At 35.7% G+C, this 18,974-nt stretch overlaps 1 protein-coding gene across 26 annotated transcripts in view; it reads right to left on the reverse strand.

The window, feature by feature from the left end:
• AHI1 (Abelson helper integration site 1) overlaps positions 1-18,974 on the reverse strand; it is a 227,087-nt gene that overhangs the window by 129,205 nt on the left and 78,908 nt on the right. For all 26 annotated transcript variants that reach the window (XR_013416991.1, XR_013416992.1, XR_013416990.1 and 23 more), the window contains one exon: positions 3,555-3,751. Coding sequence is in view for 17 of the 26 variants with exons in the window: in XM_078001209.1 (XP_077857335.1) it covers positions 3,555-3,751 (197 nt within the window). In the remaining 9 variants the exon portion in view is untranslated. The remainder of the gene's footprint in view (positions 1-3,554; positions 3,752-18,974) is intronic.

Here is an 18,974-nt window from a genome sequence, read left to right on the forward strand (position 1 = left end):
TACACTCTGAAAGAAAATACATTGCAGATAGCAACAGAAAAATAAATTCAGTGAATTCTCTCAATAAAGGAAAAATAATGGTTTTTAGAAACCAAAGCAAAGGCTTTCATTTCCAAAGGCAGCTTCTATCTACCTCAATACCAAAGCAGACATATTCTCTAAATAATTTTAAAAAGAAAAGATATCATAAAAGCTAAATAAAGTAATAATTTGAAGTAAATTTTTTCTTTTATAATAAATTATCAATTTGCTTCTCCCTTGCCTTTGATTTCATTTCTTAAAAATCATTTTCCTGATTTTATTTTTCCTTTACATCTACTTTCTTTAGTTCTTACATCCTTTCATTTATCTGAGGATGACAGGTATATAAAATGAAATTAGAAAAAAGCTACAAGACTTAGATGGTTCCAGGATATTAAGTTTTACAGTATAAAGACCAACAGACTGTAGGAAACTTGTTTTTATAAATATGTTGGTGAGCTGTTTTTATGTCTGTAGATGAAGTTACTTTGCCATGCAAGTTTTTACACAAGGAACACATTTTTTTTTTCCCTGGTGAAGAAACGTGTTTCTCTTCATCTTTAAAGCTCAATGTATCTATTCAGACTTCCTTTTAAAATCTAGAACACCGTGCATTATTTGATTACATTAAAAATGTTAAAATACAAAGAACTATAATATTGAAATAAATTTATTTATAGTTATATATGCTAAAATTTAACTAAGAAATATATATATTTTTCTATATTCCTACATATATTCTGGGTTTAGGTTAAATCTAAACCCAGAGATGGAGTGTAATCTGCATCCTGGTATACCTTCAAGTCTCTAACTTTATGAAGAAAAGGAGAGAGGAAGAGAGCATAGTCAGAACTAAAGCTGTCTCAGTGTAGTTCCTTGTATAGTTTAAAACTAATCGAGATCTCTATCAAGGGAGCAAGAAAAGGGATAATATTTATTAAAGAAAGTCAGAATAAAACAATGAACAAGGCTGCACAGCCCCTGTCTTCAAGGAGCTCAAAGTAATTCTAATAAAAGGACTTCCACTTAATTCTACTAAAAGTATGGTCAAAGATTTTTTTCAGGATGCTTAGGCTTCTGATTACATTTGACCATTTATCTTTGAGAAAAATTTTCTAGGAATTTTCGCTAACAGAATGCTACACTACCTTTAACAAAGCATCTTCCTTCTCTTCATTTTCATGATCTATTTTCCAATTTTATGGGCAATACCTGGTTTCTGTGGGACTTTTCTTATTAGTAGTGAGATAAAACTTTTAAATACGCTTATGAAACACTTCTCTCCTCCTTTTAGAAGAACAGTTTATTTCTTTTACCCATTTCTTTAACAAAGAAAAGATTTACTATTTTTTCTTTACTGTTTAGTTTTTTGCATTTTAACATGCTTCTTTAATACATTTTATGTAAACATTTCCCCTGGCTGGTGTTTATTGCACATATATGTGTGTGTTTGTATGTTTTGCATATACACACATACATACACGACCTTATATTTTTAAACAGAGAAATTTAAAATTATATGTCAATAGTCTATTAGTATTTTAGGAGAGGATTTTCCACTGCTTTTAAAATTAGTATGTTTTCATTCATTTGAGAAATATTTGCTGGCGCATTTCCCTAGTTTTAAAAAACATCTGGATTTTCATATTTAACTCCTTGGTAAATGAGAATTTGATTTAGGTGAGTGACCTAAGATACAGATGTAAACTGACTGTATTTTTCAGTTAACTCATAGTTAACAATGTTTCCCAACACCATACAAGGGAACAATTCTTCCTTTCCCTACCGATTTATCTTTCTATCTTAGTGAATCTGAATTATACTACAGGTATTATTTCAGCTTCATTATTACTTTGGCTCTTATAGAGAAGTTCGAAGATAGCTTAATTCCTATGTAGATAACCAGTCTTTTTTTTTCCCCCATCATATCTATGATTTTTCTTTAAGACATCTTTAAAAATCAAACTATTTCACTAGGATATTTCTAAGGATACTGGCATCTTTTCATTAATTGGTCTGGTAATAGATACTTTCATTTTACAGATTTGGGACTTTAGCACAGGAAGGCCTTTTGTATTTGATCTTTGTTATCTCTTTTCACACATGCTGGTCTCTTCTTTAACAACACTGATCAACCATGTGCACAATCTATCTCATATTCATCTCTTCTCTCATTACCAACAAAAATAACTAACATTTATCAGTGGCACTATGTATCAGACACCCTGTTAAGAGGTTTACTTTTAGGGTCTCACTGAATCTTAAAAATCCCATAAGGTAAGAAATACTACAATCCCCATAATGGCTCACGCCTGAAATCCCAATACTCTGGGAGGCTGAGGCAAGAGGACTGCTGACTGCTTGAGGCTAGGAGTTGGAGACCAACCTGGGCAACATACCAAGACCCTGTCTCTATAAAAAAAATTTTTTTTAAATTAGCTAGGCCTGGTGGTGTATGCCTACAGTCCCAGCTACTCAAGAGTCAGAGGCAGGAGAATTGCTTGAGCCCAGGAGTTCGAGACTGCAGTGAGCAATGATCACACCGCTGCATTCCAGCCTGGGCCACAAAGTGAGACCCTGTCTCTAAATTAAAACCACCTCATTTTATAGATGAGGAAAACTAGGTTTACTTCAACTTATCCAGTCACAAAGCTGGCACAGGTTGGAGCCTATGCTATTCCTATGCCTAAGCAGCTGGACCCTAGAGCTACACTCTTAACCATAGTTTTCACCTATCTCTTTTTTCTGTATTGTTGTATGCTTCTGAAATTAGTTCTCTATGCTACACTATTGATCTGATATTTTAAAGTGTCAACTTTCTCTTTTGCAATGTGGAATTAATTGAAGCTTACCTTTTGATTTTCTTTAAATTCATTTTATCTTAGATTTCTTTTTAAAATTAAAATCTTGGGACTCTCATCTCTTCATTAATAGAAATTCTATTTTCTTCTATTTTATTGAGAACACACTCTAAATATTCTGTTTCTTACAGCAAAGCATTTTAAGATATGCTTTGACTTACTTTCCTTTTTTGGGGAAGGGGGGGACACAGTCTCACTTTGTGAGACTCCAACCCAGGCTGGAGTGCAGTGGCACGATCTCGCCTCACTGCAACTCTGCCTCCCGGGTTCAAGCGATTCTTGTGCCTCAGCCACCTGAGTGGCTGAGATTACAGGTGTGCGCCACCATGCTGGGCTGAGAAAGTCACGGTTTCTCTTTTTTCCTAGGAGATGGAGTCATACCCGTATGCTAAGTCCTAGTGGTCATCTGGTTCAGAGCCCTCCATTATCACTAGGTCCTGGGCTAGTCTTTACAGAGATATCAAGTCAGAACAGCATGACAGATTATCCTAAATTCAGTTTGTCTGTTGCAATTAAGGGTTTAGGAATAAGTAACTGATAGGAACCACAAAAGTATAAGAAGGTCTAATTTTAAGTAATTCACTTACTTCATTAAATGAGTATTTATTGGCATGGCAATGTAAAACAGGATAGAAACAGTTTTAAAGTTTCAACTGCATAAAATAAACATACTGTGACAGTTTCAAGTCTCTGTTTCACTAGATGCATCTTTGTTGAAGAATTTTCAGTGTGGACAAATTCATCAATCTGAAAAGAGCCTTGATGGGGTAGTTTTGGACATGTACACAGGGCATCTTGACTTTGGTGTATTCCAGGTAATGGAAATGTTCCATTGTAGCATTTGAACATTTCAGCCTCCTGCTGGGCAACTGAAGAAATGAATCCATAATTAGTTAAATCATCATAGTAAAAGCATAATTAAGCCCCAAAACTGTAGCATTCAACATATAATCAGAAACTGCATTAACACGTCTTAAAAACGGCGTAATAATAAGACACTATGACTAGCAAAATTTGAAATTATTTGCTGCTATAAAATCATAAGGAAGGAAACAGAATTTCATGTCAGGCAGCATTATAATTGAGCTGTGAAGGCCATGTAAATTGGGATGGGAGACTAACTTTAAATATATGTATACAGAAAAATAATATTAAAAAATCAAAGGCATAACAGAATTAAGGGAAATACTAAAATAATACTTATTCACAAGCGACTCTAAAACAACTATTTTCGTATTTCTGTACCCTTCTTAATTTTTACACACATTCTATGTAAGATACCATAATGTAAATACAATTTAACATTTCTCAATTTAAATGCAAGTATTTCTCATATTTCTACAATGGCGTAATTATCATTATTAAATGTTTTACAGTATCTCATTTAATGAAGCTTCGTAATTTTTTTTTTTACACATTCTCTTTTTTTTTTTTTTTTTTTGGAGACGGAGTCTTGCTCTGTCGCCCAGGCTGGAGTGCAGTGGCCGGATCTCAGCTCACTGCAAGCTCCGCCTCTCGGGTTCACGCCATTCTCCGGCCTCAGCCTCCCAATGGGACTACAGGCGCCCGCCACCTCGCCCGGCTAGTTTTTTGTATTTCTTAATAGAGACGGGGTTTCACCGTGTTAGCCAGGATGGTCTCGATCTCCTGACCTCGTGATCCGCCCGTCTCGGCCTCCCAAAGTGCTGGGATTACAGGCTTGAGCCACCGCGCCCGGCCTTACACATTCTCTTGTACTGAATACAGTTGGTCCTTTGTATCTGTGGGTTCCCTATCCATAAATTCAACCAACTATGGATCAAAAATATTCAGAAAAAAATAACAATACAATAATACAGTATAACTATTTACATAGCATTTATACTATATTAGGTATTATAAGTAATCCATAGATAATTCCAAGTATATGAGAAGATGCCCACAGCTTATATGCAAGAACTATGCCATTTTACATAAGTGACTTTAACATCCATAGATTTTGGTATCCCCAGGGGTTCTGGAACTGCCAGTCCTCTATGGATAACAAGAGATAACACTATAGTGTTATCTGTTCTCCCTTATAGATCACGCAAGAATAATTACTTTCATAGCTGACTTTGTTTCTTAACATAATTCTTATTTTGGAGTTAATTCTCTAGAGTGAGGAAGATGGCTCAAAGGGTGAATGTTTTGATGATGACTGATGATGATGACGATGATAATGAGCATGGTAGCATCTGTGCTGCACTTTGTATTTTTTGGGGTGCTATCACATACATTACCTCATTTGATCATTGAAAACATATGAACTTGAAAAATTTTAAATGTCTATATATAAAAAGGAGAAAAAATATATAAACTCAACATTTAAAAAAGTATTTCCTTAGTTATATAATCTTTAAATGGAAAGCCTTCCTAAACATGACATGAGAGAAAGAAATCTCAAAACAGGGAATGATAATATGGAATCAATGGATGAACGTTCAGTGAGTCTATGGACTACTGAAATCACTATGGAAATGTGCGTGTGTTTATATAAGCGTTGCTGGAAAGCTGATTCATAATTTTTATCAGGTTATCTATCGAAGGATTACATGAGTCAGAAAAGGTTAATAATTGTCAACATTCTTATGGACCAATGAACAGATTTTGTAACATGAACATTTAAAGAGTCTTCATTAAAATAAAAAAAAACTGGCCAGGCACGGTGTCTCAAGCCTTAATCCTGGCACTCTGGGAGGCTGAGGTGGGAGGATCATTTGAGCCTAGGAGTTTGAGACCAGCCCTGGCAAGACAGCGAGACCCTGTTTCTACAAAATATTGAAAAATTAATCGGGCAGGGTGCCATGTGCCTGTAGTTTCCAGCTACTGAGGAGGCTGAGGTGGGAGGATTGCTTGAGAGTGGAGGTCAAGGCTGCCACTGCATTCCAGTGCAGACTGGACGACAGAGCTAATGTGATTTTTAAAATCATATTTAAGACTTAAATATATAAATAAACTACTACAATAAAAATCGAAAAGGAAATGACGTAATAGCATTCTTCTATTTTTGACCAAAATGGAGTAGGGACTAGATTTACTCTGCTGCTTGAAACTACCAAGAAAAGGACAAACTGTATAAAAGAAAAAAAGTCTTTCTTTGCAGACATGATTGTCTAGCTAGAGCTAAAGTGGAGTAAGGCAAGTGAAGCACACAGGCAGCACATCTGTGTAAAAATTCTAAATGGAATCTAAAAAAACAAGGCACTAGAATTGACTTTAGCAATGTTGTAGGAGATGAGATCAAAACACAAAAATTCTCTATATGTCTATATACAAGTAATTAAGAACCAAAAATTGAAAATAAAAAAATACATATGCCATTTACTATGGCATAAAAAACATGATATACTTTGGAGAAAAAAAAAGGATGAAAAATGTGAAAGACCTGTACACTGAAAACTAAAAATACTGCTGAGAGAAACTGACAAAGCAATTTGTCATTGTATTCACTGGGTGGCATACGCAATACTGGTAAGATGTAAATTCTTCCCAAATGATCTGAAGATTCAATTCAGTCCCACTCAAAATTCCAGCAGGTTATTTTCGGAGAAATTGTAAAATAAATTCTAAAATCGACATGGAAATGAATATTACCTAGAACAGCCAAAACAACTTTGAAAAAGAACAGAAAACCTGACTTCAAATCTTATAAAGCTACAGTAATCCACACAGTTTGCTACTGGCATAAAGATAAATAAATAGATCAACAGAATAGTACAAAGTGCCCAGGGTGTATAGACAAAGTATAAAGGCCATTCAGTGGAGAAAAGACAGTTTTGCCAACAAATGGTGTTAGAATAGTTGGATATGCATATGTGAAAAAAAAGATCTTTGATCCATACTTTACAACATGTACAAAAGTAACTCAAAATGAACTACAGATCTAAATGTAAAACCTAAATCTATAAGACTTCTAGAAAAAAACAGAGAACACTTTTGTGAACTTGGGTTAGGCAAAGATTTCTTAGATACAACACTAAAATGCATAAAAGAACAAACTGATAATTTGAACTTCATCAAAATTTCAAACTTCTGTTTTTTAAATTGTTAAGACAATTAGAAAACAAACCAGACTGGGGAGAAACAACCTGCAAATCATCTGACTGATAAATACTTGTACACAGAAAACACAAATAAATCTCAAAACTCAATAATCAGAAAACAAACAGGACAATTTAAAAAACAGACAAAAGATTTGAAAAGACAATTTACTGAAGAAGCTATATGGATGACAAGCATGCAAAAAAAGGTGCTCAACATCGTTAGTCATTAGGGAAAAGCAAATTAAAACCACAATAAAATAGCACTACACGTATATTAGAATGGCTAAAATTCTTTCAAGTCCTGGCTCCACATCTGTGTAAAAATTTTTTACACATCTGTGTAAAAATTCTAAATGGAATCTAAAAAAACAAGGCACTAGAATTGACTTTAGCAATGTTGTAGGAGATGCGATCAAAACACAAAAATTCTCTATATGTCTATATACAAGTAATTAAGAACCAAAAATTCTTCAAAGACTGGCCATTTCAAAGTTGGCAAGTACACTGATACACTAATGGTGGGAATGTCAAATGTTAAACGGCATAACCACTTCAGAAAATAGTCTGGCAGCTTCTTAAGAAGCCAAACATACATCTGCAATATGATCCAGCCCTTCTACTCCTAGAAATTTATCCAAGAGAAATGAAAGCATATGACCATACAAAGACTTGTATGTGAATATTTGGAGAAGCTTTATTTGTAATACCTAAAACCTGGATACAACCCCAATGTCCATTAACAGGTGAATGGATAAATAAACATTGTGTGGCACAGCCATACAATTAAACAACACCCAACAATATAAAGAATAAATTACTGATAAATGCTGAAACACAGATTTATCAAAGTACTTATAAGTGAAAGGAGCCAGATGAAAAAAAGAGTACATGATATATACAGTTTCACTTACACACAATTCTGGAAAACGCAAACTAATTTATAGTGGTTGCCTGGGCTAACGGTGAGGAAGGAACAGAACGCAAAAGGGCACAAAGTAATTTCTTGGGATGACGAATATGTTCATTATCTTGATTGAGGCAATGGTCTCCCAGGTGTATAAATGCCTGAACATCAGATAGTACATTTAAATATGTTCAGTTTATAATATGTCAATTATACCTCAATAAAGCCATTCACAAAAAAAAAAAAGAAAAAATTGTAATGAAAGGGGTAATTATTCTTACTATGCAGAGTTCTCATGAAATCCACTAAAGATTAATAATCGAACAGAAACATGGGCAAAGAACCATTAAAGAATATTCACAAAAGAACTATGTGTCCAACAAAAATATAACCTCATTAAAAATTAAAGTAATTAGTAATAAAAATGCAAATTAGAAAGTGCCTTTTTTTTTTTTGCCTGTTTAACTGACCCACTGTACCTCAAGATATTATTTCCCAAGGAATGTTAAGGGTAGCTAGGTGTGTACTGAAGCACCATTTAAATGTTGAAAAAGACATAACAGTGTAATTGCACAACAACAGTTGTTTAAAGTACAGTATATTCATTTAATGAAAGGGAATTTATCCACTAAAATTATGTATAGAAATGTAATTATCACAATGGAAAACTGCTCATAATATATTATTCATTGGAAAAAAATAATTTATAAAACAATAGACAATATACACAAAAAGACAACCATTTTTTCAAGTTACCAGCCTTGGTTTCACCAACTATGAGTCTGAGATGATGCATATAAACAATATTAGGTCTCTGATCTTTATATTCATGTACTATTTCATTTAGGCACACTAAATGAAGAACAGCTCAATAATAATTGGTGTTCTCTCCCTGCAGACCTTGACAGTAGTGAGTACCAAAGGATATCATCAAGGGAGAGGACCTGGTTACACTCCACCCTTTTAGTGATGTACATTCCTCAGTACTAATTACTGTTTTTAAACAGAAGTGTAGCCATTTCTCTGTAGACTGTTATGGATTTGACTATTATTTTTCATTACACATTTTGAACTTTTCTCCAAAACAATCAGAACACTTATTTAACCTCAACTATTCAAAGACTGCTTACAGAACAAGAGAAACTTTAAAACTGTAAAAGAAAATAAGTGCTCCATGAACTGGAATTTGGAATGTTTAACAGTAGGTGGGTTTCAGGAATAAATAAATCAACAAATGCATATCATGTTTCATGATCTTTGTCTTATTTGCTTTTAAAAATTGTCCTTTCAACATTTAATTGTGTTTTGCTGCTATGAATGGAATAAAACTGGGTTTAATTATTTAATGACATTTTTTAACTCCCTGTATTTTCTCTGAGATTGTGTACCTACCAACCATGATTTCATTTTAATTTGAGTGAGTGAACATGCATAGAAATGGCCCAGAAGCACATACACCTAAGTAAGCAACAGTTATATAGGTTAGTAAGATTTCAGTATTTTTCATTTTACTCTTTTTCTCAAACTATTTTCTAAGTATTATAAAATGCTAAACATGTATTATATTTCTTTCTTAAAAATGACATTTTTAACTGGAAAAAAAGTAACAAAAAGCAAAGCCTAATTATTTATCTCTTTCTTATTTTTCCAGGTATTGATACGCCTTTCAGAAGGATTAAAATGGCCCAAATGGAAGTAGATAACAGAAATAAATACAAACCATTATGAATACTTGTTTTTGTCAGCTAAAGGAAATTCTCTATACAAAAGTCAACTGACTGGTATTCAAGGGGTCAAACTAAACACCCTATTTTATCTTTAACACCTTTAGTTCTGTGAAGGCAGCCACAAAAAAAAATCTGCAGAAATATTCATAAAGACTTAGTTTCTCAGACACTAGAAACAGATGCTGTTCACAAGTTCTTGTGCTCTTCCCCCTCCTCCAGCCTCCACAAATATATATATCAATTTGTATCAGACTATACAGATTATTTCATTGAGAAATATTACTAGGTTGTAGGTGACTTCTGATATTCCTCCAAGCTCTATGCTTTTAACATTTCAGGGGTTTCTAAAACACTTTCACATAGGCCACGGCTGGAGTATAATTTTGCAATTAAATAACTATTTCTTCACTTTATCATTACTTTTTGTGTTAACTTTGCATGTTTAAAATTTAGCTCTAATCTAACCTGATATGTTTAAAACTCATAATTTTAACAGTCTCACTCCCATCTTCTCCTCACTTTTTGAAGAGCTGTCATGTACCATGCACTAAGCAGGTTCTGGGAATACAGACACTGGCCCCACTTGAGGTTTCGACCTTCCGAAGGAGAAAAAAATTACTGCAAGGTGCTAAGTGGTATAGCAGAGGAATGGACAGATGATGAGAGCACAGAGGTGGCAACTACATTTGCTTCAAGAAATGTTATATCTATCAAAACCCTTCTAAATTTACTTCTAATAGGCTATCATTTGGGATTCAATATTTTACAAAATTAAAAAATTCTTAAAATGTTTTTATGATGGACACTCCTTTGATTTATATAAGAAGCTTGGTGCTTTTGTGTATGTTCTTGAGTTAAACAATTATGAAAAAATAATGTGGTTTTCTCAAGAGATTTTTATCTTTACAGGAGGAAGGATGGAGGAAATAAGATATTTTAATCCACTGCCCTTTGAGTTTGAAGCAAATGCAAAGTTTGCTATTATTACAATCTATGTACTTACATTATTGACTTTATAATAAAGTGAACCTGGAATCACAACATATTCTTTCTCTTACATTATATTAACAATAAGATTCCCTTTTGGTTCACCATTTAATTCCTTTGTTCAAGACATTTCACTATATATAGTCCTGTTACTGTATATGGTCATCTTACTGGATACCTAATTTATTTAGCTATGAACTATTGTATTTCCAGTTATAATATCATTCCTATAAGCTGGTAGTTCTACTTAGTTTCCCAGCACTTAGCAGTTACATAGCATTCTCCTTGTCTTTCTCCAACATCTAACAAAAGAAACATCTCTTTCTCTAGTGAATGTTCAGGACTTAGAATTTTTTTTTTTTTTTTTTTGTATTTTATCTGGCCTGACTTGTTCCTCCTTCAGATACTGAATCTTGAGATACTGAATTGATGGATCCAAGAAGTTCTATAGACTAACACTTCAATTCTGGTAGCCTGTGTTTCAGGGCCTGTTAGCAATTCTATATTTCCTCAACATACCTTGTAAGTCAATTAGAACTTTGAAATATTACCAATAAAACTGTTCAAAATCTATATAGTAATGTGCAGCAGATTCAAGTCTTACAGCTAATCAAATGAGACAGCATCTACCAGCATCTGGCAAATTGATTAGCTGGATATCAAAATTGAATCAACTATCTGCAAACCCCTGCAGTACATGCTATTCTGCTCTTGTTGGTTCCTATTCCATTATCAATCATCACACAGAATGTTATCCAACTGAAAATGTGTCATGCATACCCTGCTACAGAGAATAGCTACAATTTCCCAACTGCAGCCTAGTTCATGAACTCTAATAACACAGGCATTACTCAGAGATATAGCGGGTTTGGTTTCAGACTACCGCAATAAAGCATATATCTCAATAAAGAAAGTCATATGTTTTTAATTTTCCAGTGCATATAAAAGTTATCGTTACACTATACTGTAGTCTATTAAGTGTGCAATAGCATTATGTCTAAAAAATCAACGCATTACACTTTATACAAAAATTAATTCAAGATGGATTAAAGACTTAAATGTTAGACCTAAAACCATAAAAACCCTAGAAGAAAACCTAGGCAATACCATTCAGGACATAGGCATGGGCAAGGACTTCATGTCTAAAACACCAAAATCTATGGCAACAAAAGCCAAAATTGACAAATAGGATCTAATTAAACTAAAGAGCTTCTGCACAGCAAAAGAAACTACCATCAGAGTGAACAGGCAACCTACAGAATGGGAGAAAATTTTTGCAATCTACTCATCTGACAGAGGGCTAATATCCAGAATCTACAAAGAACTTAAACAAATTTACAAGAAAAAAACAACCCCATCAAAAAGTGGGTGAAGGATACGAACAGATACTTCTCAAAAGAAGACATTTATGTAGCCAACAGACACATGAAAAAATGATCATCATCACTGGCCATCAGAGAAATGCAAATCAAAACCACAATGAGATACCATCTCACACTAGTTAGAATGGTGATCATTAAAAAGTCAGGAAACAACAGGTGCTGGAGAGGATGTGGAGAAACAGGAACATTTTTACACTGTTGGTGGGACTGTAAACTACTAGTTCAACCATTGTGGAAGACAGTGTGGTGATTCCTCAAGGATCTAGAACCAGAAATAACATTTGACCCAGCCATCCCATTACTGGGTATATACCCAAAGGATTATAAATCATTCTACTATAAAGACACATGCACACGTATGTTTACTGCGGCACTATTCACAATAGCAAAGACTTGGAACCAACCCATATGTCCATCAATGATAGACTGGATAAAGAAAATATGGCACATATATACCACGTAATACTATGCAGCCATAAAAAAGGATGAGTTCATGTCCTTTGCAGGGACATGGATGAAGCTGGAAACCATCACTCTCAGCAAACTATCGCAAGGACAAAAAACCAACGCCGCATGTTTTCACTCATAATTCGGAGTCGAACAATGAGAACACATGGACACAGGAAGGGGGACATCACACACCGGGGCCTTTCAAGGGATGGGGGCTAGGGGAAGGAGAGCATTAGGAGAAATACCTAATGTAGATGACGGGTTGATGGGGTTGATGGGTGCAGCAAACCACCATGGCACGTGTATACCTATGTAACAAACCTGCATGTTCTACACATGTATCCCAGAACTTAAAGTATAATAATAATTTAAAAAATAGAATTACACTACATCTCCTCTGCTCTATAAATGGAACAGCAAAGCCTCGATGATAGCACATTCATTTACAACACGATTTACTATATATTTTAGGCCCACTGTTGTGACTTACCAGTCAGAAAAAAATATTTCTTTCAAAATATCACTTCTCATTCACAATGCACCTGGTCATCCAAGAGTTCGAATGGAAATGTCCAAAGAGATGAATGTTGTTTTCATACCTGCTAACACAGCATCCATTCTGAAGCCCATGGATCAAGGAGTAATTTTGACTTCTACATCCTACTATTTAAGAAATACATTTCATAAGTCCATAGCTGACATAGATAGTGATTCCTCTGATGGAGCTGGGCAAAGTACATTGAAAACCTGGAAAGAATTCACCTTTCTAAATGCCATTAAGAACATTCATGATTCATAAGAGGAGGTCAAAATGTGGACACTAACAGAAGTTTGAAAGAAGCACATTCCAACCCCCATGGATGACTTTGAGGGCTTCAAGACTTCAGTGAAGGAAGTGACTGCAGATTTGGTGAAAATAGCAAGAGAACTAGAATTAGAAGTAGAGCCTGAAGATGTGAATGAATTACTGCAATCTCATTATCAAACTAGAATGGATGAGCAAAGAAAGTCGTTCCTTGAGACAGAATCTACTCCTGGTGAAGATGCTGTGAACATTGTTCACAGTGTAAAAGTGTTCCTATTTCTCCACATCCTCTCCAGCATCTGTTGTTTCCTGACTTAATACTTGCCATTCTAACTGGCGTGAGATAGCATCTCACTGTGATTTTCATTTGCATTTCTCTAATGACCAGTGATGATGAGCTTTTTTTCATGTTTGTTGGTCACATAAATGTCCTCTTTTGAGAAGAGTCTGTTCATATCCTTTGCCCACTTTTTGATGGGGTTGTTTTTTTCTTGTATATTTGTTTAAGTTCTTTGTAGATTCTAGATATTAGCCCTTTGTCAGATAGATAGATTGCAAAAATTTTCTCCCATTCTGTAGGTTGCCTATTCATTCTGACGACAGTTTCTTTTGCTGTGCAGAAGCTCTTTAGTTTAATTAGATCCCATTTGTCAGTTTTGGCTTTTGTTGCCATTGCTTTTGGTGTTTTAGTCATGAAGTCTTTGCCCATGCCTATGTTCTGAATGGTACTGCCTAGGTTTTCTTCTAGGGTTTTTATCATTTTAGGTGTTATGTTTAAGTCTTTAATCCATGTTGAGTTAATTTTTGTATAAGGTGTAAGGAAGGGGTCCAGTTTCCGTTTTCTGCATACGGCTAGCCAGTTTTCCCAATGTCATTTATTAAATAGGAAATCCTTTCCCCATTGCTTGTTTTTGTTAGCTTTGTCAAAGATCTGATGGTTGTAGATGTGTGGCGTTATTTCTGAGGCCTCTGTTCTGTTCCATTGGTCTAAGTATCTGTTTTGGTACCAATACCATGCTGTTTTGATTACTGTAGCCTTGTAGTATAGTTTGAAGTCAGGTAGCATGATGCCTCCAGCTTCGTTCTTTTGGCTTAGGATTGTCTTGGCTATATGGGCTCTTTTTTTGGTTTCATATGAAATTTAAAAGTAGTTTTCATTTTTTTCTTTTTTTTTTTTTTTTGAGACCAGATCTCACTGTCACCCAGGCTGGAGTGCAGTGGTGCCATCTTCGCTCACTGCAACCTCCCTGCCTCCCAGGTTCAAGCGATTCTCCTGCCTCAGCCTCCCGAGTAGCTGGGATTATAGGCGCCCACCACCACGCGTGGCTAATTTTTGTATTTTTAGTAGAGATGGGGTTTCATCATGTTGGCCAGGGTGGTCTCGATCTCTTGACATCATGATCTGCCTGCCTCGGCCTCCCAAAGTGCTGAGATTACAGGCATGAGCCACCGTGCCTGGCCTTAAAGTAGTTTTTTCTAATTCTGTGAAGAAAGTCAATGGTAGTTTGATGGGGATAGGATTGAATCTATAAATTACTTTGGGAAGTATGGCCATTTTCATATATTGATTCTTCCTATCCATGAGCATGGAATGTTTTTCCATTTGTTTGTGTCCTCTCTTATTTTCCTGAGCAGTGGTTTGCAGTTCTCCTTGAAGAGGTCTAATGTAGTGTAATTCTTAAGAGATCTAGGATTTTTGGAATAGTCCATGAGCGTTGACTTAAACTTCAAATCGTCAGCTGCCTTAGCCCTAACAAAAGAGTCAGCCTGTCGTTTTTTGTTTTTTTCTTTGTTTTTTTTTTTTTTTTTTGAGACGAACTCTCACTCTGTCACCCAGGCTGAAGTGCAATGGTGTGATCCTGGCTCACTGCAACCTCTGCCTCCTGGGTTCAAGCAATTCCCCTGCCTCAGCCTCTCAAGTAGCTGGCATTACAGGCGCATGCCACCATATCTGGCTAACTTTTGTATTTTTAGTAGACAGAGGATTTCACCATGTTGGCCAGGCTGGTCTCAATCTCCTGACCTCAAGTGATCCGCCCACCTCCGCCTCTCAAAGTGCTGAGATTACAGGCATGAGCTGCCACAACCAGTAGGCTGTTCTTTAATGCTCTGAAGCCAGGTTTGACTTCTCCTCTCTAGCTATGAAACTACTGGAGGGCATCTTCTTCCAATAGAAAGCTGCTTCATCTCCATCGAAAACATGTGGTTTACTGTAGCCACTTTCATCAATGATCTCAGCTAGATCTTCTGGATAACTTGCCACAGCTTCTACATCACCACTTGTTGCTTCACCTTGCACTTTAATGTTATGGAGATGGCTACCTTCCTTAAACCTCATAAATGAGCCTCTGCTAGTTTCAAACTTTTCTCCTGCAGTTTCCTCACCTCTCGCAGCCTTTGTAGACTTTAAGAGAGTTAGAGGCCTTGCTCTAGATTAGGCTCTGGCATAAGGGGGTACTGTGGCTGGTTTGATCTTCTATCCAGATCACGAAAACTTTGTCCATATCAGCAATAAGGCTGTCTTACTTTCCTGTCATTTGTGTGTTCACTGATGAAGAACCTTTCCTTTGCATTCACAACTTGGCTAACTATATGGCACAAAAGTCTTAGCCTTTGCCCTATCTCAGCTTTCTCCATGCCTTCCTCACTGAGCTTAACCACTTCTACCTTTTGATTTAAAATGAGAGATGTGCAATTCTTCCTTTCACTTGAATACTTAGAGGCCACTGCAGGGTTATTAACTGGCCTAATTTCAATACTGTGTCTCAGAGAAGAGGGAGGCCTGAAGAGAGGGAGAGAAATGGGAGAATGGCTGGTGGGTGGGTCAGTCAGAACACTTACAACATTTATCAATTAAGTTTGCCATCTTATATGGGTACAGTTTGTGGTGCCCCAAAGCAATTACAACTGTAACATCAAAGAGCACTCATCACAGATCACCATAACAGATATAATAATGAAAAGGTTTGAAATATTTTGAGAATTATGAAAATGTGACAGAGACACACAAAGTGAGCACACAATGTTGGAAAAATGGCACCAATAGACTGGCTTAACATAGAATTGCCACAAAACTTCATTTGTAGAAAACGCAATATCTATGAAGCATAATAAAGCAAAGACCAGTAAAACGAGGTACGCCTGTATTTATGCTTCATGCCTCATTTTATAGTTTCATTTTATCCTTTGATAAAAATATTGATATAAGATAGAATAGATGCTATTCTAATTATACAAGTGGAAAAAAAAAACAGGTGCAGAAAGGTAAATCATCTGACCAGGGTCAAACAGAGAGTGGCAGTATTTTGTCTAGAATGCCAGCACTCTCTTCCTCCAGTCTTTGTTGTTGTCTATTTTACATCGTATCATTCATGCATTAGTGCAATTAAAAACACCACTGTAAGCATTTTAACAAATGCCTTAAAGAGGAATTCAGGGCTCTGGTTTATGCTCAATACTATCAAATTGACTAAATTTTCCATATGTTTTGAGGTCTTGAATGACATAAACTCTCAAATCAAAGTACCTATTATGTGAATAATATTAAAATAGGTACTTCAGCATATAACCAAGAAATAGGTAGTTTTGGCATGTCTTAAAATGTGGCATTTCTATCTTTTAATTTCTCCTACCAGGCTAAAAATAAATGTTTAAAATTCTGCCCTACTATTAGTTATATTTTAATGATATAATCTCATATGAGAATTATGATATCTGAATGTGCTTTTGAATTATTCGTATTAGAAATGAATGCCATATAGAATATTGAAAACAAATGTATTTCTACATTTGTAGATATACTGTATGTACATGGTATTACAAATAAATACATACAAATAGCTATCTCCAATATAGAAAACCACTACATTGTACCTATATTGTACATAAAACTGTGGGTATTAAATTTATTTCTACTAGACATTATCTTATTTCAAAAATACTGTAAAAGGAGTTATATTAAAATGTAATGAGGCCAGGCATGGTGGCTCACGCCTGTAATCCCAGCACTTTGGTAGACTAGGGTGAGCGGATCACTTGAGACCAGGCCTAGGCTCATCTCAAACATGGCAAAACCCTGTCTCTACCAAAAATACACACAAGAAATTAACTGAGTATCCTGTGGTCCCAGCTACTAGGGAAGCTGAGGTTGGAGGACCGCTTGAGCCCAGGAGGTTGAGGCTGCAGTGAGCTGTGATTATGCTACTGCACTCCAGCCTGGGTGACAGAGTGGAGACCCTGTCTCAAGAAAAAAAAAATTAATGCTATGTACTAAAGAATATTTGTATTTTAAACTATATTAAGAACATAATGGCTTATTACACCATAATTATGTTACTCCTCAAATTTTTATTTTTTTTATGTATGTATGTATGTATGTACATATGTAAGTATGTAGAGATGAGGTCTCACTATGTTGCTCAGTTTGGTCTCAAACTCCTGGCCTCAAGCGATCCTCCTGCCTCAGCCTCCCAAAGTGCTGAGATTACAGGTGTGAGCCACCACACCCAGCCACCTCCCACATTTTTAAAGGAGTGAACTATTTTTTTTTTTTTTTTTTTTTGAGACGGAGTCTCGCGCTGTGTCACCCAGGCTGGAGTGCAGTGGCGCGATCTCAGCTCACTGCAAGCTCCGCCTCCCAGGTTCACGCCATTCTCCTGCCTCAGCCTCCCGCGTAGCTGGGACTACAGGCGCCCGCCACCACGCCCGGCTAGTTTTTTGTATTTTTAGTAGAGACGGGGTTTCACCATGTTAGCCAGGATGGTCTCGATCTCCTGACCTCGCGATCCACCCGCCTCGGCCTCCCAAAGTGCTGGGATTACAGGCTTGAGCCACCGCGCCCGGCCAGGAGTGAACTATTAATAATACTAGCTAAGCAAACTTCCTTTCTTAAGGGGGTTCTCCTAAATGCTGAAATTGAAAACCAACAACACATTTTACCATAGGAATATTTAGCTACCTTTTAAATTTACTTCATGATCAGGAAATGCAAAGACTAAATAAATGCCTAAGACAGATAGCTTAATACATTAAGAACATGGACTCTGGAGTCAGCTTAGAACCAAATGGTGGCTTTACTACCGTGTTACTTTAGGAAAATTATTGTTTTCTCTGTGCCTCCGTTTCATCATCTGCAAAATGAAGATAATAATGGGACCTACACTGAAGAGTTTTAGAAGGATGGTATGAGATAACGGATGTAAAATGCTCCTAAGCGTGGGAGACACATTACATGCTTGATAAATATGAGCTACTACTACCACTGTGATTAGCCCCAAATTTACTAACTCATGATGCCTCTCAGTATACATTTTTATAAAATTTAAGGGAAAAATGCTATTCTACAGGATTTGTAATTGTTAATCCCAACATTTATTCATTTATTGCATATTAGTAATAAGACAGGTACTATGTTAGACATATGGCATTATAAATACCACATGCTTCTAGGCAATGAGCCAGTTAAATAACAAATTTTATAGGAAACTAAAGGTACATGTTGCCCTGAACTCTGGTAAAATGTGTCACAATATAAAAAATGTTTGTTAATAATGACAATGTAGGCTATCATTAATTAATATGAAATGTATTAATAAAATCATGTCAGTAGCAGAAACTGCTTTTTGGTTTAAATTTCTTTTACAGATGTAATCAACTAATTAGGAAGTACAAAGGACTAGAAAAAAGAATGGTAATCTGAGTCTGATTCCTGCGTTTCATAGCACAGCTCAACTTGACACACAATAGGTGCTTAATAAAGATTTGTCTTGTCTAA

The sequence above is a fragment of the Macaca mulatta genome, chromosome 4, assembly GCF_049350105.2.
Source record: "Macaca mulatta isolate MMU2019108-1 chromosome 4, T2T-MMU8v2.0, whole genome shotgun sequence".
In the NCBI taxonomy this organism is placed as follows: domain Eukaryota; kingdom Metazoa; phylum Chordata; class Mammalia; order Primates; family Cercopithecidae; genus Macaca; species Macaca mulatta.